Source organism: Gavia stellata, unplaced genomic scaffold, assembly GCF_030936135.1.
Source record: "Gavia stellata isolate bGavSte3 unplaced genomic scaffold, bGavSte3.hap2 HAP2_SCAFFOLD_61, whole genome shotgun sequence".
Taxonomy (NCBI): Eukaryota; Metazoa; Chordata; class Aves; order Gaviiformes; family Gaviidae; genus Gavia; species Gavia stellata.
In genome coordinates, this window is record NW_026776479.1 from 72,515 (window position 1) to 98,953 (window position 26,439).

General features: G+C 38.1%; 1 protein-coding gene across 1 annotated transcript; it reads right to left on the reverse strand.

Moving 5' to 3' along the window:
- Positions 1-747: 747 nt before the first annotated feature.
- On the reverse strand, positions 748-24,888 carry LOC132321010 (exportin-2-like). Its single transcript, XM_059834619.1, has 25 exons — positions 24,884-24,888; positions 21,904-21,999; positions 21,427-21,569; positions 18,739-18,840; positions 18,138-18,283; positions 17,730-17,820; positions 17,351-17,458; positions 16,337-16,429; positions 14,850-15,017; positions 14,624-14,753; positions 13,840-13,905; positions 11,785-11,987; positions 10,319-10,403; positions 9,494-9,555; positions 8,579-8,715; positions 8,313-8,416; positions 7,636-7,733; positions 6,586-6,736; positions 5,858-6,066; positions 5,044-5,141; positions 4,750-4,835; positions 3,536-3,617; positions 2,950-3,096; positions 1,888-2,119; positions 748-1,195 (listed from the first exon to the last, which is right to left on the reverse strand). The coding sequence occupies exons 2-25, from the start codon at positions 21,986-21,988 to the stop codon at positions 1,106-1,108; spliced, it is 2,916 nt and encodes a 971-aa protein (XP_059690602.1). The 5' UTR covers positions 21,989-21,999; positions 24,884-24,888; the 3' UTR covers positions 748-1,105.
- Positions 24,889-26,439: the final 1,551 nt, after the last annotated feature.

Consider the following 26,439-nt stretch of genomic DNA (forward strand, 5'->3'; position numbering starts at 1 on the left):
AACTAAAAAAATCTGTCATGTATGGCATTGCTTAATATCACATAAATCTGAGACTTCACTCTTATTCAGGAGTTTTTCAGTCTCTGTAACTAGATTTATTTATAACCCTGCAGTACCAGTGCTCTAAAAGCCTATGGTCTAGTAGTTTGGTGCTGAGGCCGTCTGAGAACACCGTAAGACTCAGACATTTAACTAGTCACTTAAACAGCCGTAACTACAAGGTAAACTGATGCACTTCGAATTCAAGGCTACCAAACCTAATCAGTATATTTATGAGGAAACAGGGAGAACATCCGAGTTAAGTTTAACTCTAAGATCACTGCCTCAGTTTTAATACATCACTAAAAACCCACCTGGAGACCGATACCCGCTCTAAGAGGGTATATTACTTGCTTTCACTGCACTACACTGACATGTTTTGTTCAAAGAGTGTCTTGTTCAAAGGGTGCAGCTGTTCATGAATATCAGGAGTGATAATAGCTTTGGATCTTCTGCCAAAGTTTTAGATTTGCTCTGTATGATCCTACAATGCATTTAAACTATTACTTAAGATAAAGAAAAATCCTCACAGTCCCACTATTTTATATTCTATCCTAAGTTTAAAACATCATTTTTTAAACCAACTACATTCTTCTAAAACAGTAAGCGCACAGTGACAGGCATTTTAAACAAGTACTTCTTATTTATTCACAATTTAGATAAAGTTTAAGGAAAGACAAAAGAAATACAATGGACAACATCAAAATGAAAAGGAATTTTAGTGACCAAAGTGAGTTTCTACAGCCAGTGCTCTCCATACATTTCAAAATGTTATCCAGACACTGCAGATGCAGATTTCAAATAAATCCCATAACAAACCGCTATGACTATTCCCTTTGAAATTAAACTGGGAATGGAAGTTAGCCACCTTTTATCTATGAGTACACAAACCACCAAATTCTTTCAGTTTCTGCTTAAAGCCACATTTATCTTTTACAAGATGGATTCTGCAATACATTTTCAAGTAGCATTTTTCATTTTGTCTGAGCTCTGCTATAAAAAAAGTCAGTGTCAACCTTCTGTATAACAAAACAGCTTTTGATCTTGCTTGTGGAATATACGCAATTCAGAGCAGTGTCACACTTGCAGCTTGGAGGTATCCTTGGAGATACTGCAACGCTTCTGCATTCAGACTAGTACTCAGCATTGAAGGAACCTTAAAACATACGATAGAGCAGAAGTGTCAATGTGTGCATACATTAAACTGCTGCTATATCCTGTTAATCACTGTGTCAACACATGGTACAGAGTCAAGCGACATCCTGAGAGCAGCAGTTTTTCAGTGTGAAAGCAGTTGCTGAAATTACAATTCCTGATGCTGACAGTTTTACGTACTACTTATCTGAATCAAACATGAAAGAAGGGTAGAGAAAAACTTCAGTTATTAAAGCAGATATATGGATGCAGGAAACATCAGATCTCTCAGGCAATCTTTACTTACCAAAATCTTGAACAAAATAAAGACATTATGGGTTAAAACAGTTAACTGTAAACTTGTTTAAATCCAACATGAGTTGCTTGAAATTTCCTGAGTACATACAATTGAACTGTATACAAGTATTAGTTATATACCTACAAATAGATAAATTTTAATTTAAGAAATGGCATATTTAAGCTTATTGCTAAATTAAGTAATGTGAAAATACAGCCTTTCTAAGGTTATTAGGGATAAAGCCTTACAAAAGCTATATTCCACTAAAGAATAAAAGAGAACAACACCTTGCATTCTGGTTATGACATCCTTCATTTTGCTGATTATCAAACATTAGCAAAAGAGACCCATTACGAAAAAAAAATTTCTTCTCTGTAGAATTTAGCATTAGCATGCCACGTATGAAAGTCACCTACCCTGCCTGGGCATGCTGTAGACAGTTTGTGGAGAGACTGTGCCAGATGGATTCTAGGATTGTTCACCATTTGACCTACAGGATCATGTTCTTTTTTCCCAGCAAAGGCTAGCTGAGAGAATGCAGTCTGATATCCTGGAGTATCTTCTATGTCAATGAAGTGTTCTTCATCAGGGATAGTGTCATCCTCAGGCAGTTCAAAGAGGCCAATGAGGGCCTGCAGCAAAGGAATCCTATATGTAAAGAGCGGAGGATAAAATTGAAGTGCTTAAAGATACGTTAGGACACGCTGTATTGTACAAGAACGTTCAAATTACTTGGAACCCTTTACAATTTAGCCCTTGCAGGTACTTGCTTAGCTACTGAAATTATAAGTGCCCAATCTAAGCTGGACTTGAAGAATTGTAGATCTGTGTATTTTACAGGCATAATGTAGGTGCTCATATTAAAAGCATAAACAATGTATTTATTTTTTTATCCGGTCAAATTTTCATGAAACATACCTAAGAAAAGCCATTCTTTCCCAGATTACACCTTTTCTCTAAGTACATTAAAAGAAGTTCTAGTTCAGGGATCCAGTTATTATCATTAAATTCAGGCTACCTGACACCTTGACTGCTAGACTGGCTTACAATCTTCCCAGATAGCTTTCCCCAAAATTCCACTGTCAAGCTAAGATCTTACAGTCTCTCTGGCAGGTTATAAGTATGCTCAGATCTCCTGACTAGTAGAACAGTTGTAAGTCAAAACTGGGCCTAGCTTTTCAGAAAGAATACAAGCTAAAAGTAAGTAGTGTATTTTCTTAAATGCAGTCCTAGCTAGCCCAATCAGTGCTATCTCCACCACAAAAATCTCAAACCACTTCTGGCATCTGCTTTGAAAACACAGTTTTATTTGTTGGGAAAAGGAAGTGGTATGAAAAGCCTGAAACTCAGCCTCATAACAATAGCAGGCCTGAAGAAATCACAACGGAGTTTATTTGAAGAATACATTTCGATGATAGCTCACATTTTCAAAAATCAAATAGCCTCACTAACAGAACTTGAAGAAGTGGTCTACATACCACAGCTTGGTGTATTCAGTGTCCATCATAGGAGGACATTCTGTTAATATTTTTGTAATGCCAACAGCACAGATTTTCTTTTCAACTTGTCCAGATACTTTCTGGATTTCAGGAATTATAATTTTCTCCAAAACCATTCCAAACATCCTGTTATGACATTAAAAGAAAAAGTATTAGAAAGCCTTATCAGCCTTACAGTGACAAAAGAAAATCAGAAACAATATGAAGCACTAGGAAAAAGAGAAAAACAGATAATCTGTTAAGATGCTGCCCTGTTGCGGTGGATGCCTGGTAGAAATTTGAGCATACACACTTTTCACAAAGGGAAAAAGAATAAAAACATCACTCTCTTCTTTTTACGACCTGCTTAGGAGATTAATATCTTGAACTATCAATGATGAACTATGGGCAGCAAATCAGAAAAATTGCTAGACAAATAAATCAACCACATTAGAAGAAACACTTGGCTAGTCAGAGTAGAGACAAATGCAGTTTGCAATTTTAGCTGAAGGAGACAACTATTTCCTACTTTAAGAGACAAAAATTACATAGCAGTCTTAAATAATAATAAAAAAATCATACTAACTTTGGCTGTATGCTGTCAAATATTTCCTGCAGCGCTAATGCCCCATATTTTATGCAGTACAAGTTAATGAAGACTAGGAAACCTGTAACAAGAAAAAAGTCAAATTAAAGCTATTATTTTGTTCACGTTGAGTCTTAGAGTCAGCAGCAAAATACATTCTAACAAGTTTTTCAAGGGGATAGAAATGACAATCTTTATAAATGTTCAGTTTTAGTGAAGTACATTAACTTGCTACACCTTGAAGTTTGCCTAAAAACTACTGATCCTTTCGCGTACCACAACACACTAAAACATGGCAGTAAGACAAAGAAGACAAGATTCAGTCCTTTTTCTCCTTACAGCAGTTATGAAGCATTAGACAAGCCATTTGCAAGTTTTTCAGATCAAGGACCAAAAGAACTCTTGAATGCTTTTAGCCGAAAACTTCATGCAATGCAGTTTTTCAGATCACTTGTGAATGCCTTTGCATGACCTTTGTACCAGAGCACAGATGCAATGCATTAAAAGCGACACTTAAATTTTGTTTGTGGAAGACCATTATAAGCAATCCTAGCATTCTTGCTCCTATCAGGTGGCATTAAACAGATTTTATAGGATTAAGTAATAGACATTGCATAATTCACAAATTATGTGATAGTATCATTAAAATAATTTAATCAGTACAACAATAATATTCCTGTTACAACAGGAATAACCAGAATATGTATTTCTATAATTTGTCACAACTTTGCTAGTTTAGCATAAAACCTGACCAATAACGTACGTCATATTAAGGCAGAATGACACAAATGCATAGAGTATTTAACAGCAATAACACACAACTATATGTAACAAAAGGAAGTGCGGTCAGTATTACTGTGTTGTGTGAGAGTGAAAGTTTGCTGGTATTAGTTGAAGATTAAATGGAGACACTTTCAGATAATTAATGATATCACACAGAGTAAGAAAGTAAGAGGAATACACAAGTCTCTTCTCTTATTTTAGTTCCATTCCTTCAGTTTTCATGAAATAAGTGTCACCTGCTGTGGCAAGTGCCCTATATGCCACCCTTGATTACACAAATAATTTGAAGCAAGTCACTGATGTTAAGAGTCACTAGTATTCCTTCATCCACATAATCACAGGACATGATAGGATACTTATTCAGTACAGCTGCATGTTCTAAATTGTTGGCACTACCAGTGCTGAAGCTTTTCATACAGCAAGGAACTTACTTTTAATAAATTTTGTTGTTTTGGAATTTTGAAGTCTTTGGAATAGTAGAATAAAGATCTGTTTCCTGTACTGGTCAACTGACTCACTGGAAATTTAAAAGAATAGATATTCAATTCATACTAGGATTTTACTAATGTCACTTCACAGAAAACATGGATAGAATTGTTCAAATCTACTTTATTGATAAATGTGACAGTTTTCAGTTGTTAAACATTAACTATGAAGTGTACAAACATACCAAATATTAAAGTCTACAGAAATCAGTTTTGAATGTAATTTTAATTCATACTCACGGAGGCATATGCTCTATAATACTGTTTAGAAGATAGAATCCTTGATGGTCATTAGCTTTAGAGGCAATCAACTTCTGGAACACACCTAACAATCCAGGCTGTAAGCAAAGCAAAAATAAAACTCTATACAACAGTTCTTTGTATGTGACCTACCAGAAAGTTGGCTCTTACCATTTAAGACATACACCAAGGCAAAAGCTTTCATAACCTACACCAGGATTCTGTTTCTGCAGTTAAGAACAAGGAAGACAGATTTCTGTTGGGATCAAGTGATGTTCTTTTGAGCATTAAGATTAACCTTGATCAAATGAACACCGAAGCCAGTTTGAACACGCATGTCTGCTTCATCAATGGCATTGTCTAATCAAGTCTGACTATAGCAGATCATGCAACAGAAGTATGCAGAATAAATCTCCCACTGCATTCACTAATCCTCATATATCCCAACATTTTGGCTCCTCCTCAACCACTCTTCTCAAGACTGTTCTGAGAGTTTTCCTGATCCACAGTGTTCAACACAGGGCACATGAGACAGGAAAATTGCAGAAACTTACCTGCTTGCAAAAAATAAATGCAGGAATTTTACACCTTAATTGACAAAAGCATGACAGTCCATCCACATAGTGGAAAAGCATCCAAAAAGCCTGCATTCATAGAATTTTTTGTCTTTCTACGTAAGCACCATTAATTTAAAGTACAAGCATAAATTCTGCACAGATCCAGCTATTCACTAAAGGAAAAAGTTCCTCATAATTTTTAATCTTAAATCAACATGTCTAGAGACATACACTGTGACTAAATCAATCCAACTTACAATTTTGTCAGCAGCAGCACTTGCTATTGTATTGGCACCCCGCTCTAAATAAGCCTGCAGGAGTCGGACCAAAGGAGGAATGTTTCCTGAACTTTCCCATAATACTGGCTGAAGTAGATGAGGAAACAATGCCATATAGGATGACGGGATTTCATTTTTATGCATTTCTAGAAGTAGGGACATCACTTGAAACACATATGGAATGAACTCTGGAAAAGAAATGATGACATTTACAAATTCAGCAAATATGGCCACTGTCAGTTCCTAGGAACCACATATCTATTGATTGAACCTACAATTCTATGATATTAACACAAAGATTCCAACAAATCAAACCTTGGAGAAATGTACCACTTCCCAAATTTCATTATTCCAAAAATTTGCAAGCATTGTATATATACAATTTTTATTTCCTCTATTTGTTTATGTTTCAGAACATGGAAAACAAGCTACTAGAAACAAGGCAATATAATTAAGAAGAATAATAAGAGGCTTTGGAGTACTGATTGTTAGACATTTTAAAAGTACAGTTTGTTTTAAAAGTAAGTTAATACAGTTGATGTGCCCTAGGGATCAACCCAGACGCTTCCTAGAAGTGTTTATTAGGACTGTGAACATGCTGCGTTCTCACTTGAATTTCCTGTGTTGCAGAAAAACTGCCGTGAGGCAAATCATAGCAACCAATTATAGTAGAGAGAGAGCACAAGCACTTACTGATTTTAATTTACCTTGCACATCATTCTGTAGTATCTCAGTGAACACCATAAACAAAGCCTCTTCAAAGCTTCCAACTGCATCAGGGTTTGCTTTGCATGTTATCCTTATTGACAAGCATATTGATTCAAACATGTAATGGTTAAAGTGAGGTTTGCTTGGATTCTAAAAACAAGTTATAAACAGATAAATCAACCCAAACTTGCAGCCAACTCACTTATTTAGCAAAATATATTTTTTATTTCAGCTGAAGTCTAAAGTAGCAACTGGGAATAAGGATACTTATGACTTACTTATTAATATGCTAATGAAATTAATTCCATAGATAAAAGCAAACATAAAAACCTTTAAAGCATAAAGGAGGGGTGGTTTTATAAATATTTTAAAGACAACAAGTGCTTTTCAGAAGCTCTACATAAACTAGCAAGCAGTTAAAGTATCACAAAACAAAAACTGGAAAAAAAATTTGTTTTCAATCCTGTAAGCATCTAGACAATTCTTTACTGAACACTTCTTATCCTCTGCCGCTAGGTTTAAACTATACATAGTAGGAGCTTTTTGGATAGTTGATGAAGATATTCTAAGGCATTCCCTAATGTCAATGTTCAATAATATTAGCCCATCCTGAACAAAAAACTAAGAGACTTTTACCCACCAAAAGCAGGAGTGCAATTTATTTAATTTAATCCCATATTTCAGTGCCTAAATTTAGTATTAGCCTCAGAAGCTTCACGGACAAAGAATAAAGGAGTTGTGAGAACAGATTACTTTAATGGTGGCCTCTGCACAAGCAAACATTTATACTAGAACAAACTAGTATTACAAAAAGATTTCATATGCTGTTTCCAAATTTCAGATGAGAGCAGGGGAGAATGATTTGAAAGTATGTCCTAAAAGGAAGACAGTACTTCACTGGAAGGCTGTTTTAACTTATTTTGGTCAGAAAATACTGAACAATTTACAGTATTCTAACAGAACACAACAACAAGGTATACATAAAACTTTAGAAAGACAGCTCTAAAAGGTAAAAAGCGAACATTTGCTCAGATAGCCTGTTTCTTTACCTTACTGACAGCCAGCAGTTTCTGTGTAAGCTGTGTGGTGACAGAAGGGATGTATGGAATTATGGATTCCTGTAGCAGAGAAAAACTCCTCATGATGGCTGCAAATAAATGGAAAGTATTATCTTCTGGAGACAAACATACACTTCTGTCAACCATCATATGCCTAAATCCTTTACCTTTTACTATTAAATTGGATCCCAAGGAATTATGTACGGTAAGAAAGAGCACCTGCTGCAAGAGCAATCAATCTATAATCATGACAAAGGATAAAGCAAAGCCTCATTATCCCCATTCTATAGACGGAGCACAGAAGATTAAGCAACTTTGCAAAGACCATAATTTGTCTTGGGCAAGTCTCAAACCTTGGCATACTGTTAGCCATAACCCACTCAGATCTCCTACGGACAGTGTTCAGGTAGCTGCCTTGACTACAAAGACTACCATTTGAGAAATAATTTGTCACTACACCATTATGTTTAGTGTTTCTCTTTGGTACCATGAATTTAGTGAAAGATGACTTAATACAGCCTGGTAAATAACTGCAGGCTGTGCATACCTCTTAGCATATTTACATAAAATAGGTTTTTAATATAAAAATTTCAGTAGCCGGTAACTATAAGCCTTTACCCCAAATTAACAAAGTTACTCTTATATTGCAGAACTCATAAAGCATTTACCTTTCATAATGTATTCATTTTCAGATGAGCCAGGAAGCGTCAGTGCTTTAAAAAGGTTTGTTAATAGCACTTCTACAAATGGTGCCATTTCTGCAGCTGTAATGCTGTTAAGTAAAACACAGCTCTTCAATGATGAAGCATATTCACAAACTTCAGCATTTTACAGTATTGTAACACTAAGAAATAAAAGATCCCCTACAGATATTTCTCATCCTTAATGGACAAAACCTATGTAGCAATGAACTTATTTCTGCTTGAAAACTTACAGGGTACTATTATTTGTCCCCCTCATGGTAAACAGTCTTTCAAGAGCATGGGCTGCATAAGTATGGACCACAATACTTTCTGCTTGAAGATGACTGATTAAGAGAGGAATAGATACCAACAGTTGTTCTTTAGGTACCTACAAAAATATAGCAACAAATGATACATATGTAACATAAAAATACAGATGGTTCAACACTAGAGCATAACCACTCTGAGCTCATCAGCTACAAACTGAAAGCTCATCAGCAACAAACTTGGCAGAGGAAGAAATCTTAGAAGGCTCCTCCAGTCGCTAAATCACACCTTGACAACCAAGAGGTACCTACTTCTGTCATCACCTGTATGCTTCGCCCTAACATCAATGTTACATTTGATTGTCAGTTAGTGCATATATTCCTAATGTATATGTTTTTTTCCATTTTACTTCGTCTTAATGGGCAATTAAAAAAATATCAAGCTTTAAAAAAAAGCCACAGATATTTCCTAAGAGATGAATAAAGGTAATCTAAAGTTTAGAAATACTACTCAATATATTTTCTTACTGCACCTCACAAATCAGAAAAGGTAAAGGACAAAGTTGCTGTACTCTCTTTAACAACTACTGCAATGATACGAGCAATCAAGTATATTTAGACTAACATTCACTTGAAAAAGTCTGAGTGTGTCACAGAACTAAGTGTGCTAAGATGTTCAGTGCTCCCACAGCATATGGATAGCATATAGACTACATGGTAATTGGATATTTATAACAACATCATTTACTTTCAAAACTAAAAATTCAGCATGAAGTGTTATATACGACTATCAAACACCTGTTGAGTTAACATATGGCCAAGTAAGATAAATTAGGCTTGGCAAGTATAAAGTAACAAACTACAGTATGTTTTTACCATAAGAGTAAAAGAAAAACTTACTTGGTTTCTAAAAATCATGATATATTTGATACCATCTGCTTTTAACACAGGGAATTCATTCACTGCAATAGAAAAATATGTGAATTTTGTTGATGCTTTTCATATAAATGTGATTACTGAACATATACTATATATAGAAGTGACATTAAACCATGATTTTTCCCCTCAACAATAATACACACAATGTTTTCTACGTTGCTTAGTTTCTGCATTTCTATATAGGCACTGTCAGACAGAATATCAGTTTTAGGTACAAATCACTCCCCAGTACCACAAAGTGTACAGTCCAACTCTTTCACATGAAATTTCCCCTTCTGGCTCCAATTTTAACAGCCTCCAATTACACATTCTGAGACAACCCACTACGTTCTAAATATCTTAAGATAATTGCTGAAGCATAAAATAAGTTATGTGGCTGAAATCTAGACATCCGTAATCTCATCAATATGGGCTGACACAGGCTACAACCTAGCCTTCAGTATTTTAACTTCTCAGGGATTTGTATAGCATAGAAGTTTGCCATAAGGTCTCAAATACAGAAATCAAATTACTTTGATTCAACAAGTTTAAGCATGTAGCTGATAGCAACCATGTGTGTACATGCTCTGATCTTGCAGATAGAATGTGCTAATCCACCTTTGTTTAAAAGCTCATTCACTGCCAGCCAAACAAATTTGAATTACTTCCCATGTGCCAGGTGTTAACAGTCTTCTATCTCAGAGATTATGCTGATATATGAGTGCTTGAGCCTTAAGAAACAGTGGTTACTGTCAAGATTGTAAATATATCACAAAAAATGCCATATAAAAATTAACATTAACTTACCACTAGCAGACTTTAAGTCAGGTTGAATGTGATTCACAAAGAATTCTGTCAGATTAACAAGTTCATTGGCTTGTGTTATGCCATGCTAGAAAAACAAAAAACAAACCAACCCTGGTTTTAGATGTTGACATTCAGCTAGTTTTCTTACGCATTTTTTATGTGCTTTTAATGAAAGGAATCTAAAGCATGCATGCACATGATGACATTGTTGAAACTGCATCTTTAGCAGAGAGCCATCCAATTTCTTTTTCTTAATGTTTTTAGTCTCTAGGTTTCAGCTGTAGCACTATCAAGGTTCAAAGTTACCAGCTCTGAGTTTAGGAATAATAGCACGTAACACAGTAATAATCAACAAAAATTTTAGATAGAAAATATCAGCATCTTACTAACTTGATACTTTTTTCTGATAGGCCTCTTAAAAAGGAGAAGTTTAGGACTCAAACTCCAATTCTGAATTAGAACAGCAAAATAATGACTACTTAGTTTTCTCTTATAAAAAATGCAACTAATTTTTAAAACAGGATTTTCAGATGGGTATTTATCAATCAAGTGTTCTAAGGGATGTTATCCCATCTTTGCCACCAAATAGCACAGGAAAAAAAAAGATGTACAACTTAGCAGTTTTCTAATGGCTAGAAAACTCTGGTTCACATTATGCATCACTATTATTAGCAATTGCTGTGCCACAGTATACAACTAGAATTTCAGGAAAAGACTGAGAACCTTCGGCAAAATTGCATAAAGGTGCTGTACAACATGTTTTACTGTGTTTGCCTCAAATCTGTCTTGTAAAGACACTGAGATTTGAACTGTATTAACATTTGAAATATTTATTAGTATATTAAAATCTGTTCTGTAGGACACCCGATACAATGCTACTGTTTCCAAATACAGTTTAGCTCAGGTGTGTCTTTTCAATGTAGCCAGCCTATTAGTTGCTTTCTCCCAAACAAGTAATGAGATCCATGTCCAGCCATCTTTAGCATTCACATGCTATTTCCAAATCATAAACACTCAGGTAACAGGAAACATTGGGAAATACAATGACAAGAACGGTAAGAGTCACTTAGATTCCTTCTAGTCTGCTTAACGCTTCTGATTGTCTTCTGTAAAGCCAAATTTGGCCTTCCATGGCTTACAAACTCTGGCTCAGTACCATTTAAAAGCTCAGAGGTTCTAGACCCACTTTTATTTCTTTGTATGGCTGCTTCACACATGCTACTAAGGCCTGCCAAATGGTCACACGTGGCTGTTGACTTTGCCCAATCTATTTGAAGATCAGATACCACCAAATTACCAACCGTGATAGGGTTATGTAATGGACAACTTTTAACCTCATCAACGCTAAACTACTACAAATACAGTTACTCCCATTCTGAAGCAGCATGAAATGAACTGCATCGATCTTTATATAAACTATAATATTAGAATGCGTATGGATTAAAATGAATAGAATGTAAAAGTACCTTCTGTGTTTGAGCTTTGGATGCCAAAGACGTAACAAGGTAAATAGCTGCATCTTTGTGCTTCCAGTTAACAGATGGATTCTTTGCATATTCTTGCAGCACAGAATTAACATATCCAGAGAAAATCCCTGTCACAGGCCCTTCAAAAAATTTGCACAAGCCTCTGACTAGATCACAAGCTGCTCTGCGCCTGGTGTCAATATCTGCATGAGAACCAAAGATTCTTTGGATATGAGAAAGTATACAGCTTTTCATATTAATAAACATAGTAATAAACGTACTAATGAATACAGCTTCTCAAGTTGCAGCCACACCTTATGTTAATTATTGCAATCCTCCACACCGATGTGCAAGAACACATTTAAGTCTTTTACTTACTCTCATAATATCGACTATTTGTACAACCAAAAGAGGAATAGACACCTAGCAATACTGCATACATACTCACAGATTTTTTTGCCCTCTAAAGAAAGTTTCAGTAAGCATGGAGGGGGAGGCTTTTTACTATGTTGACAATTATGCACCCAAATCTGGCTGGGATGGAGTTAATTTTCTTCATAGCAGCCCATATGGTGCTGTGTTTTGTACTGGCGACTAAAACTGTTGGTAACACCCCAGTGTTTTGGCTGTTGCTGAAGAGTGCTTGCACAGTGTCAAGGCTTTCTCTTTTTTCTTCCCAGCAAGTAGGCTGGGGGTGGGGGAGAAGTTGGGAGGGGACACAACCTGGATAGCTGATCCAAACTGACCAAAGGGATATTCCATGCCATGTAATGTCATGCTTGGCAATAAAAACAGAGGGGAGAGGGTTTTTTGGGAAGGTAGCCATTGCTCAGGGACAGGCTGGGCATCAGTGTACTTGTGGGAGGTGGTGAGTCATTGATGACTTCCCCCCCCCCCCCCTTTTTTTTCCTTCCTCTTTCTTTCACTTAAACTGTCTTTATCCCTATCCATGAGTCTTCTCACTTTTACTCTTCCTCATCCCATTGCAGCAGGGTAGGGAGCAACCAAGCTGCTGTGTGGTGTTTAGCTGCTGGCCCACCACACCGAATCAGTACGAAAAAAAAATTCTGTAAAAATTCCTTGTTACAAGAAAGGGAAAAAAAAAGTCAGCTGGCCTTTAATACAATATACTAACAGAAGTGACAGAAGGAAAATAAAGCAAGTCAATTTAAATGCAATAGAGTACATTTCTAAAGTAATCTCTGAAGAACACAAATACTTCTTGCCTCAATTCTCTTAAAAGAGAAGTAGCTAACAAATAAAAGCTTCACAAATACCTAAAATGCAGCCATGGATAAGAATGATAAAAAGTTTGCTTGAAAAATGTTCAAAAACATTTTCCTCCAATTTTTGTCCTCCACTGCAAGCATACTGTAATTTCTTAAATCTATTATGAAGTGTCATTAATCTGAAAGTGTCAGTCAATAAACTGCTAACAGCACAGAACAGCATATACAGAATTGTCATACAGATCTAGATTTGGTTCATTTGTGCTCTGAGCTGGCTGAAGACCAGACAGCTACAATCAGAAAATCAAGCAGCTCTGTTAGCACAGCACTGTGTTTTCAGGATGGTTACTGTATTGGTTTGAACACAGTGCCAGCATACAAGGGCTGGCTGGTGTCCAGCTGGCTTGATCACAGATTTGTATGCAACGCCGGTCAGAATTTCAGTTTAAACATGATAGACTACTAAATACAGGCACAGTCTCTCCATGTTATTTAAAACTCTACACATAGGAACTAAATACACAAGTGTGGCCACTATTCAGCATTGACTTACAGGCTATATTTGCTGAAATGAGAATGTGTGCAGTGCAGGAGACATACCAATCCAATTAAGGAAAAAACCCTACAAAAACATTGTTCAAAACAAAAAGAGACTGTGATGGGCACATCATGACAGTAAACTTGATCAAAAACCAGATAAAATCTCTTGGGGGAGGAAAAACCTTCCCAATTTAAAAAATAAGTTATAAAAGCTTCAGTAAATTGCTTCAGCTCTTTAGAGCTATATTTAGAGACCAAGTATTCTTAGCATAAATCTGTGGATTACCAGATCCTTCCAAATCCCTTCTTATATATTCTTCCGAATTATCTTCAAATGCTTCTTCATCAGCCGCTGAAAATATAAAATCCATAGAAGTTTAAATACTGAGGTCTCTGGTTTTTATGGTTAAAAAGTTGTATTATTATCAACTTGCTATTTTTTCCAAGTACTTTTCTATAACATTAATAAAAATTAATCAGAAATATCCAGCCAGACTAGCCTGTTTAGCTTGCTGCTGCCCCACAAATTAGTCTTTCATATTCATGAGCTGATGTATTCCTGATTTTAAAAAAAGAAAGAAAAAAAAGATAGGACATGTTCCACTCTAAGTGTATTTAAAGAGGCTTCCAGAGTCATAGACTTAAGAGAGAGAAGCTTATTATCACTGCAATACATCTTCACTGCATTTTAGATACTAGGATCAATATGAGCCCATGAAAGCTCGGAGAAATAGACATTACAGTTTAGTAGGCCTGATATCCATGCGTATTTAGACTCCTTGAATTATTCCGATATTCACTTTAAGCATGGGAAGTTATTGGTAGCACATGAACTAGACTTCCTATACTTCTCAATTTGAGATCCCAGTAAGACAGAAAAATTATTAGATATATTAATACAATTCTACAAAGCCCACAGGACAGCAATCTCTTCCGGGAACTTGGTTTTGAATCTAGTACTAAAGTACACAAGAGGTAATCCTCAATTCTCAGTCCTGCAAAGCCACATATCATTATAATTACAGTTAGATTTTATTGTGTCTTTGAAAACTTAAGTCTCAAAAAGTTACCTCTAAACTCCATATTGGGAACAATAACCTTTTCACAAATGCTTGTCAATGTATTCTGGTCTTCAAACAGATGCTTGTAATGTGGTCTCTCACAAACTGAGGCCAGAAACTGGACTGCATTACTAACCAGCTAGAACAACATAAACAGAACACATACAGTTTTAGCATGACTGACCAATTTATAATTCATTATTAAACTTGACAAGATCAGTTTATAACAACTTACCAAGTCATATTTCACTTCCTGGCCTGTTGTGACTAACAGATTCCAGATTGCTGTTACAAAGCGTGGCAGGTAGGGCTGGAATTCTTCATCATATTTTTGAGCATATAAAGCAGCATTATCGCAAATTTGTGATTTCAAGAGCTCCAGTAATCCGGCTTCCTCTTCATCCTCACATAAAACAAAACTAAGAACTTAAACATCCAAACTTCAACACTACTTAAATATTAAAAGTATCAGCATATTTGAAGGAAATAGTTACACTATTAATTTACCATGTTCTAAACAGAAAGAAATCCCTCTCACGTCCCTAGAATTACTGTATTTTGCTGATTTGTACTGGAACTGCACTGCAAGTTATAAATCATACCTACATTTCAAATTAAAGCACCATGCACTTTAAATCATTTCGATCTGACAAAGTTTGACATGAAGTTAATTTACAAATGTCATAGGAAAAAGACAAGACAAGGTGTTGAAAAAAATATGCTTAGAAGACCTCATATCTTGCTACTTTAAATCGGGATAGTTGTAAAAGTAGTTCCCTCCCCTTCCCCATACCAGCACAGATGCTTGGGAAGCCACAAAGCAAAGTGAATTGGGAAATTAAGCTGGAATTAAAAACAAAACAGAAAAACAACAACCAAAAACCACCACCCAGTTCCATCTCCGCCACCCCCCCCCAGTCCCCACCTTTCAGTTTTAACGCATATCACTTCCTGACTCAGTTCAGCACACAGCTGCATGAATGTCTGTGCTGGGCTACGGCCCACAGACACAAGAGAAGAGAAAAGAACAGCAAAGCTTCTTTTAGCAGCAGCGTTAGCCTAAAACAACTGTGAAACTATAGCACAGGATACAGTTCATATGCCTCCCTATGTATTGTAAAGAAATTTATATAGTTGCTTTGGCTCCATCATGCGGCAAACTATTGTACTGTATCCGGAAGACAGCATTTAAAACGCAGAAAGCATGCACAAAATTGATTTGAGCTTTGATGACTTGGTGTTATTTTTCACCTGTGAAACTACGAATTCTTATAATTAGACAAAGACAGCAAATGCTAAACTAAAGCACTTAGGGATGTCATGCCTTCTATGTTCAACTGGTTTAAGTTCTTTAAGATACCCTGTTTTCTAAAACATAGTGCGTGAACTAGCTGAAAGGTATAGAAAACCCGAGCACTGTGATTCTAATGATCAGGTTACTTCAGCAGATGTCCTCGAAAGAATCTACTCATTGGTGATTATCTGTAATTTGTTTTCTGTGCACAGCTGGGTATACCCGTATCTGAGATACAACTTCAAGAACCGGACATCAAATTTCTTAGACCATGGGGCAACTTCTCTTAAACCCCATTTCCTTACAGTCATTCTATTCCTTTGTTTACCCAACAAAGGAAACATTGCATTGTTCAGAGTTAGACCTAAGTTCTCAATCAACTCTCTCCACTACACAGAGGCAAACCAGGAGATTTACACAGTACTCACATCAGTCTGCAAAAGTTTATTATCTAAAGTTAAAAGACTATGAAAATTTGTCATCCACGTTTCCATGTTATCTTCAAAAAACTCGGGAAGATCCTGTGAAGGAAAAGCATAAATCTACATTTTAATTTCTGACTGCACTGTTTAGATAACATACCTACATCGTAAGTAGTATGTATCCACCTTATAATCTACTGAGGGACAACAAAGTATGGAAAACAATCTTCAAAATGAAACACTACCCCCTCTTCCTCCCCAGTGAAAACCCTCCAGACAGAGGCTTTGGAATACACTATTTCCAAATAAACTAGTTACTTACACTCTATACAGCCTACAGTTTTATAAAGAAGGAATCTTATTGCTTCTTACCCTCAGAGCAAGAGAGCACATGCCTCCCTTTTAACTCCAGCTTGCTCTTTTGCCCAATATGGAGTAACAGCCCAAGCAATCAAGGCATGATCATCACACTTCACAGACTTCTGTTCATGTTGAGACACTAAATACATGTCGCCTCAGTATCTTTTTACCATTTTTCATATAGTGCATTAATTTAATCATGTTAGAAATCTAGATCTGATTTCAAAACTAAAAACCCCACACTGCTACCAGAATAACTTGCTACCATAGTGCTATAGAACTACTAGTTTTGACTGACTTTTATCTACATGACTGAGTTAATGTCAGCACAGACATATTTATAAAGGAGCACGGTGAGTACAAACTCAGGCATTTGACTCGTGTCTTTCACAGCTCATACTCAGACAGCTACCCATACAATACCTCCTTGCTATGACAAGAGCTTAGACTCCCTTGAACTGTTGCTTAGATAGGGCCAAGCTAACATGTTAATTAACCCCATCCTTACTGTGCCTTTACTCCAGCATTGATGCAGACTGTCAACTTTTATTTTTGCAATAAAGCATGGCCTTAAAGGCTGCCTCAAATGAATCCTATAAATAAAAGCATAATAGCTTTGTGAGATCAAAGTGAAACTATTAGAAGAACAAGGAGATTCACCTGAAAATTTAAACTGTAGAACAGCTTCGCAATTAGAATGAGAGAAGAAAAGAGAACCTTCAAAGCACTAGCATCATTTGCATGTGTGCTGCAAAGTTCAATAGTTGCCTAGAAAAAGACAGAAGATTCAGTCAAGTAACACACACACAAACCGCATTAACAAGAGGTATTGAAAAGTGTCATGTAACTTTTTTTTAAACCAGAAAATACAGTTCCTTTTCCTCCCCTTATCGATCCTGTCAGGTCTCACTTCATTACTTTAGTTTGAATCTCATTAACAGTTTCAAAGCAACTATTCTTAAGTTTTTGTTTTGCAGGCATTCACAACAAGCAATTCAGAATGCTAAGCTTGTTTTCGAAATGATTAGAAAAGAAATACCTTAAAGAGATTGGTCAAGGGCAAAGCAAAGGCATCAAGGACAAGTTTGATCTCTGTCCATAATTCATTTGACTTAAATTCATGGCGGTACCTGCCAAGTGAAAGAGAAATACATGAAAAATAGAATACAGTCTTCACATTTATTACCAAATTAACTTGCATACAATTATTTTTTGTGCTGAACCTTGAAACAAATACTGTCAAGTAAACAAGAACTAAACGACCTGGTTCAATACCATGCAAGGTGTACAATTTGACAACCACTTAAATTCTTATTAAAAAGTCAGTAAGCATAAGTAGGAACCACAACTGCAGACTTTGTAAATCTAAAAAATTAAGTCTAACAGTAAAAATTTCGAGTTGAACAGAAATTTACAATCCATATACTAAGTCCCTTATTTCCAATACCTTTTAAATAAAGAGTGAGCAGTGCGAAGGACGCCATTAATGACATGAAAATCTCCACTTTGAAAGCGATTCACCATTTCTGTCAGTAAGTCTGGCCATTTCTGAGGAAAGTCTTCCCGACCAATAATACTAATAGCATCACTTAACTGGAAAGGAAACATAACCATTACATGATATAATAGCAGGCTCCTCATTACAAAAACCACAGTAGTCATGACAGATATTGCAAATATTTAAAGAAAAATGCTTATTATTCTTGTCAGATTAAAAAAAATCCTTGGGTTAAATATCTACTAGTTTTCACCACAAATAAATGAATCTCACTTTAAATCCAACGTATAAATAAGTCTCACTTTCTGGAAGTACTATATTTAACTGCCTAATGCTAGAACTTAGCTATAACATTATACAGTAATTGCCTTTTAAAAAATAGAAATTAAAATTAAAGTAGGCAAAAGTAGCTGTGACAATATATTCCAAGCTACTTGGATTGGGATGGCCTCCTTGGTAAAGAAACTGACTCTGCCAATAACCAGAGCCTCTAGACACACTTAAGATACTCCAGAAATCTCATGGACATAACCAGGAATTGACATATTACCTGCTTTTGAATTTGTTCTGGGCTGCTAAGCATCAAGGGCACTATGTTGGCTTTAATGGCTATCCTGTCTGATTCACATATTTTGTTCGGTTCATCCTCAACCTAAGATTAAAACAATAGTTAAGTCATGGGCATATCAGTATACTCTAGGCAACAAGTGAATATCAGCATTTCAGAAACCAATCGCTTATGCTGGTTTACAGTTAAAGAAACTAAGAAGATCCGTTAAAGATATTGCCTACAATGAATCTGTAACAGTAGTACCTGAAAAAAGCTGAAAGAAATTACATCTTTCTGTAAAACCTTGAACTAGTTTTCTCCTTCTCGAATGGTGAATTTTCAAACCAGCAATTCAGCCATAATAAGGGTGGATGCATATGCCAATAACATATCTAAGTTTAATCAATAGTCTCCTCTTCCACCACACCAAACCACATCTCTGCCCTCACTTCCGCCAACCTCAAAGGTTTACTTTGTGCAAGCTGCCTCAAGCCATACTTTCCAGAAACTACATGAAAATGGGTGCAGGTTACACCAGCAAAACCATAAGATTGAATTTAAGAGTTATCTAATCAGTTCAAAGTATCAATCAGTTCAAGGTCCAGTCAGTCAATAGTGCCAAGTGGTAGTAAATTACAAAATTTCTACTAAACAAATAAAATAATAAAGAGGCTTGTCACCAACCAGTGACAGCAGTGATAGTCACACTATCTGTGATGACAGCACCGAAGTCAGAAACCTAGAAATTATCCAGCAATTAAAAGAGGTAGCCACCTCCAGAGATTCATTCAATGATCTTAAGATGCTTAAACCAGGTGGCACTACCACCCTCCTCTTTACCTCCCTTTCACCATCCTCCCATAAACGTAAAAGAAAGTTTAGTAATTTCAAAATTTCAAGAGTTATGTTTAGCTATGAACAAGCAGTTACAAAAATAAGCACAAAGAACTTGCTTTTCCACTTCTATCACATTGCACTGAATCAGAAGAATGTACAGAATCACTATATATACACATGAAAAACCACAAAAAGGTGGTGACCTTTAAAACCTGAGCTTTATAAGTTTATATGATGTGAAAGGCAGCAATAACTGTACTAGGCAAGCTCCAAGTAGGGAGGCAGGGCTCACTGCTATGCATTTAGATAGATGAGGACAAAGATGGTGGAGAGATCAGCAACAACAAATCCTTCTATGGAGTTATTTTTGAGATTTTTTCAAAGAAACGAGACCTTTTTACAAGATGTGAGAGGCAGCACATAGGTTAGTATTCTGTAGATACTTCAAAAATTAATTAAAAAAAAGCAAACCCTTCCGTCTCTCCAGAAGGGCCCTGTATATCTAGCTCTCCAGGCTCTACCAAATCGAAGTCCTTGAGTAGGCAAAACCCTCTTACTTCCACTGAGCTTTGTATCAGTCAAGTCCAAGGCTGGTAAATTAAACCATGTGATCTAGGTAAGCTAGCCTTAGGGCTGTATTTTCTGTTGATACAGCTGCTCTTGAAATGAAAGCTCCAATTTTGGGCAAAACAATGTGCTTGAAGCCACACAGCAATCGTAACAGTCCTCTGGATGCACTTACTGCATAGCATCTCCACCTACTCCAAAACAAAATCTCATGCTGAATTACCTCCACAATCCATAAAAAGGAAGACACTTACAAATTTTTCCATAACAGAACATTATTTCTACTTACAATATACTATAGATAAAGATGCAATTTGCGAGAAATGACAGAGAATACAATATTACAGAAACAAAGTTCTAGAAATTTCATGCCAGACTGAATGCACTGATCTTACCAAACATAACAGATCTAGAACTGCTATAGCTTCTTAATATTAGTATGGGGGGGAGGGGAGAAATAAAATGCAAATTTGTAAATAGGTACCAGCTAAGATGCAATGATGAAATACTTACCAGTTTCCCTGTAGTAAAGCAACATCATACATTTGATATTTTTCAGATACAAACAGTGCTTTCAGCGAGACAAAAGTGTAAACAGTATCAATTAAAACCTCTCATTGGTGAAGGAGTTGAGCTCTCAAATGTAATACTTTCTACCATAAATTAAAATTTATGAATGCTGAAAGCCCTGAATCAAAAATGTTTCTGACCTCTTCAAAACAAAGGATAAAACACAATTAAACAAGAATATTTCTATCTGATGTCTGCAAATACTTCCAAGTGTTAAACTGGTAAGGCCACTAAAATAAACTGTCCCACACTGTTCTATGCCCCAGAAGCATTTACATGAAAGAGAAGCTAGTATCATCACTTTCAGCTGCAGTGCTGGCTTGAAATGTTTCTAACATGATGACAATAGATGCAGGCCAAATTGGCCAGCTCGTGTGTATAGACACTTCACCATCATTTCAGTTTAAGTAATATTACTGTCAGTTAAATGAGCTTTATATATTTCGCTTCTGCAAAATGTGCATATAATATTAGAGAAAACTATTTGTTCATCATTTTATCACCCAGCTCTAGTGCTTTTTAAGGAAATGGACTCCAATGGTCCAGGTTTTAGTCCCTCACCAGTAAATTATGCCTTGTGTTTGTTCTCCGAATGATCTACTTTCTTTCACAGAGTACAGACATACACACATTCTCCAATATTACTGTAGAATATCTTATTGTACCTTAAAAGGATCATTAACTCTTAGCACAACTACGCACTAGGATACCTACAATTCTCCAGTTCCTTTTAATATAATTCTTGAACGTTACAGATGCACAAACTTTGATGACATTTTCCTGTGATTTCTCCAGCAGTGTTAAGAGTAACAACGGATAATTCTGGCTTCCTTCAACTGACTCAAGAAACTTTTCCGCTGTAAGAGAATATACTAAGGTTAGCAAAAGCTGAACTGATTTTTCTAATGGGAGTCTTATGATTCCTCAAGTATCTATTTTATTGTGAACGGCAGCACTGTTTTAAATAACAACAATTAAAAAAAAATCAGGAATACAGGAAAATAACATTACAAAAAGCAAACAAAATAAATTGATATTTATATCCATCCTTCATTAGGTTTTTGTTTTAAAAGGTCACTGAGAACTTCTGCAAAGAGGTTATTGCATAAACATCCACTGAAGTTTGCTATACACAGACAGAAGAGCCAAAAAGAAACTAAGCTTTTTTGGTCACTCATGAGAATCACTTACCAGGACGCCTTATGGCAGGATCTGGATCTAGTGTTTTCTTTAGATACTCAGTTAAAGTCTGTAAATTGGCATCACTCAGCTCCATTTTGGCAGAACCTAAAACCCACAAGTAGTTTTGTTATAAATACAGATCAGAAAATCTATCCTATAAGCTACACATATATAAAAAGAGATTCCACAGAAGACACACAGCTCTTTTTGACTATACCTCATAAAGCATGGTCCTATCTTATAGGTCTCACACAATAAAACAACAGCTAGTGTGCACCAAGCACAAAACAGAAAACATTCCATTTCTTCAACTACGTGCAACTGTTACTGTCTAGTTTATTGAAACTAAACGCCTAAAACCGGATCACTCATCCAGCAAACCATGAACTAGGTACAGCCAAAAGATGATCTCTTGCCCTTTCAGGACAACAGGAGTTTGTTTTTGCTTTTGAGAACATCTGTCAGCCCCAGAAACATTTTCCTAATTGAAAAAGCTGAATACTCTTGTCCTACATAATTGTAAATAGAACAATTCAAAGTGTATTGGAGAGTCAAGGCTCGTTTAAAAATAAATACTCATTATCAAAGAAAACTCTCAACAGAAAATTAGTTTTTCATAAAGAGACAAAAGACTGTGCAAAGCCAGAGGGTTCGTCCACCCTGTAAAATTAACTTAGATTAGGGTGGGAGTTAATTTAAACTGCAATACTTATTACAGAATAACTCTGTGCAATAAGTCTAAATCACTCCTCTCTAGTAATCCTCCCACATGCATTCTCATGTTTACCACAGTGCTATATTAACTTCATAGCTTTGATTGGAATAATTAAAATTACAGTAACACTAAAACAGCAACAAGACATGCTTTAGTGGACATGTTGTTGCTCAGGGTATCATCATCAATTCTGCCCATCTTTCTTACTACAGAAGTAATGAGGAAGCAAAGACTTCCATTTTTTCTCTGGAGTTTCTAATTAGTAATACATACTGAAATTACTCTGTCCCACTTTGGATTTGTTTTATGTTGAGTATCAGTGCAATATAGTTTCTGTTTAAGCACGCTTGCAAAGGCAGTGAGTTTTAATGTAAGTAAAAAGTAAAATTTTTACTTTAACTATGGCATCTATATCATTAAAAGATTAATTGAGATACCAACATATTTTGCAAGAAATAAAAATCCACTTAAAGAGTCCTGCCTCCCATGTTTCACCCCCCTTCCCTTTTGGGGGTTTACTTGTCTCTAGTCTTGTTCACCAATTCACATCAACCAAGAAAATCCCAATAAAGTGCAGCATAAACAAACAGCACAACTAATAGCTGGCTCATCTGTTCTACAAAATGGCCTCACACATCATTACTATGATGTTGCAACCGATATTTAAATTCTTCATAATTAAAAAAATGTAAGTTATCTGCTCCAGGGAAGTTTGTAAGGCTGAGGTGCAAACCCATGCAGAAATCATTTATGAAGGCTAAACTTGACTCAAGCGGGAAACCAAACTGAAAGAGGAGATTGACAATCCTGAATGGCCTTTTACAAATACCTCACATACGTATGTAATGTAGGGGCCCATAGAGAAAATATATACCTCAAGCTGACTGTGAGTTTACTTCGAAGGCCAAACGTGAAGATTTGAATCCATTACTCAATCCCTTACACAAAAGGATAAATATTTTCACCTGCTCACTCTTTACTCTTATTTCCTTCCCTTCCTCCAGCTGTTTTTTTGTTGTTTTCCACTATAAAAAAAATAGTGGTACTTGCTAGAGTGATATGATGCTTTTTGCTATGTTGCGACATATGCCTCCTGAAAATTAGAATATTTTCAGACCACCTCTCCAGAAGAAAGCCCGTAAAATGTGCTTAACTCATTAACTACTTTAGTTAAATTAATGACAGACCACTTATGGAAAAAAAAAAAATCCCAAAGCATCTGTCCTCCGAGTCTTACACCATGAAGAACTTCAGAGAACTCTGTTCCTGCGTTCACTCACCACAGCACTTACAAACACCATCTACGCGCCTAAGGATGTTTATGGTCTGGACTTTATGGGAAAGATTATCTTCACACCAAACTGCTGCGGAGGATCTTTACACTCACTTTCCACTTCACCAAACCGCGGGGGTCGGGAGACAAGCACCCACCGGCCACGGGAGCAGGAGCGAGGACCCACCACGCCCCCCGACAGCCCACTCACGCCGTTTCCCTGCGGACCAAAAGGCGAGGCCACCCGTGACGCGGGGCGGCCGCCCGGGAGCCCTTCAGCAGGGACGGGGAGAGGAGCCCTCCAGGCCCGGCCACGGCCCGGCCACCAGCGGGGCTGTCTCTGCTCTTGCTACCGCGGCGGTGGCCCAGCCCCCTCCCACCGCCTCGACCCAGCACAGGCCGGCGCTTCCCCGGTCCCATCCCCGCCGCGTGCCCGGCCTGGAGCCGCCGGGCGGTTTATCCGAGGGACGGGGACGCTCCGTCCCGCCCGCCGCCGCCAGACTGCCCTCCCCCGCAGCGGCGCTCTCGCTGCCTCATGCGGCGGCGGCCCGGCTCGGCCGCGGCCCCCGCAAGGCGGGCCCAGCGGCAGGCCTGCTTGCCCGCCCCCGCCGGGCCGGGCCAGGGGCAGCGCGGGCTGGCGGCCGCGGCGGGGGAGCCCCGAACAGCACCGACCGCCCTCAGACTAACTTGCTCCCCTCCCCCTCCCCCTCCCCCTCCCCCTCCCCCTCCCCGCCACCTCCAGACTGGCAGCAGCGGAAGCCAACGAGGGGAGCACACTGCTCAGCCCCAGAGGCCGCGGGCCAATCGCGAGCTACGAGAGGCGGGCCGAAGCACCCCAGCAGGGCGATCTGCGCCTCTCGCTGCGCCGCGGGCCCAGCGCTCGGGCCCAGCGCTCGAGCCCAGCGCGGAGCGCAGCGGCAGCCGGCTACGGGCCATGCGGGCCGCCGGGCTGTGGGGCCGCCCCATCGCCAGCATCGCCGCCCGGCGCGGCCCAGCCTCACCTGGCGACTCCCCCCGGCGGTAGCGCCAGCAACGGCGGCTCCGAGCGCTCCGGCTGCGCTTCACATTCAAACCGCGGTGCGAGGGCGCGGCGGCGGCACCGTGACCGCATCACGCAGGGCGGTGACACCGTTCGGCCGCCAGGCCAATCAGCGGCCTCTCCTTGCCCGACGCGCTCCGCTGCGAGCCAATCCTTGCCGCGCTTCCCAGGGGGGGCGGCCGACCAATGGCTCGGCACTTCCCACAACGCCCTGGGGCGCCTCTCGGAGCCGCTGGGGCGCCGCGGAACCGGCTCGGGCCTGAGGGGACTCGGGCTCTGCGGCCCCGGCTGCCCGCGGGGAGGGTGCGCGGCTCCTGAGGGACACGGCGGGCGGAAGCCGGGCCGCGGGTGCGAGGAGGCGGCCCTGGGCCCGGCGGGACGGGGCTGGGCATGGGCTGCGGAGCCCAGAAAGCAGGGGCGGCCGAAGAGCAGGAGCCCCTTTTATTAATTAAGGGGACGTTCCCACGGAGGAAAAGAGCAGGCAGAAGGAGCGAGGAAGGGGCGGAGTGGTGCATTAATAAAAAAAGAAAGCCTAGCAAAACCAAGTAAAGGCCCCATAATCATCATCAGTGATAGAATAGAGCAGGCTGGAGGTTCACAAGCCTTCTAATAAACTAGATGAAAAAAACTACACAACACTTCTTAAAACTTTATTGATTTACCACTTGATTAAAGCATGGAATATTATAACAGTATTATACATTATATCTTCATGTAGAAAACTTTACATAGTTTTTCATATTATATAATTTTGGTATTCTCTCAAAAATGTATACATCCATTGGGCAAGGAATGCTCTTTTAAATTACTGATATTAAATGCACTTCATATGGAGATACTAAAAAAACTTAGGCATTTTAAATATATGGAAACGTACATTTTACACAAAAATAACATTAAAGGCGCTGAACAAACTGAATTTACATATTAAAGGGAGCTGCACTTGTGACAAAAAAAAAACCTTAGTAACTTAGTCGGAAGTACAACTATTTTTAATCTTTCTCATTCTGAATAGTAAGACGGAGCTAAAATTTGGGGGGTATTTGCTTGTATTAGGGGACATCGTTTTAGATTGTTCTGTTTACAGTTTAGAAAGTGAGATATGAGACATGGATAACAAACCACTGTAAAAATAATATTTTCTTGTACTGTAAGACACAATAGAATCCACATGAAAGGGAATTTTTAGGGTTTTCCTCATTAGCATCCTCCCCCTGCCTACCTATTTCCTAGAGGGTTCCAAAATAACAAGTAGTAACAAATATCATGCAGTCTCCATACTTACACCATTACAGGTAAATCAGTTTATAGTTTAATTTGTTGCCTAACACTACTTTAAAAGTCTAAGAGGTTACTTTTTATTACTCCATGTATTGCACAGATGTCTCGATCTCGACCAGGATATGCTGGCACAGAACCTTGTTCTCATCCATAGTTCCACTAAAGCCAATAAAACCACCAGAGGCAGATAAAAGTCTGTGTCAGCAGAGTCAGAACAAGATCGGAACCAGCAGTGAC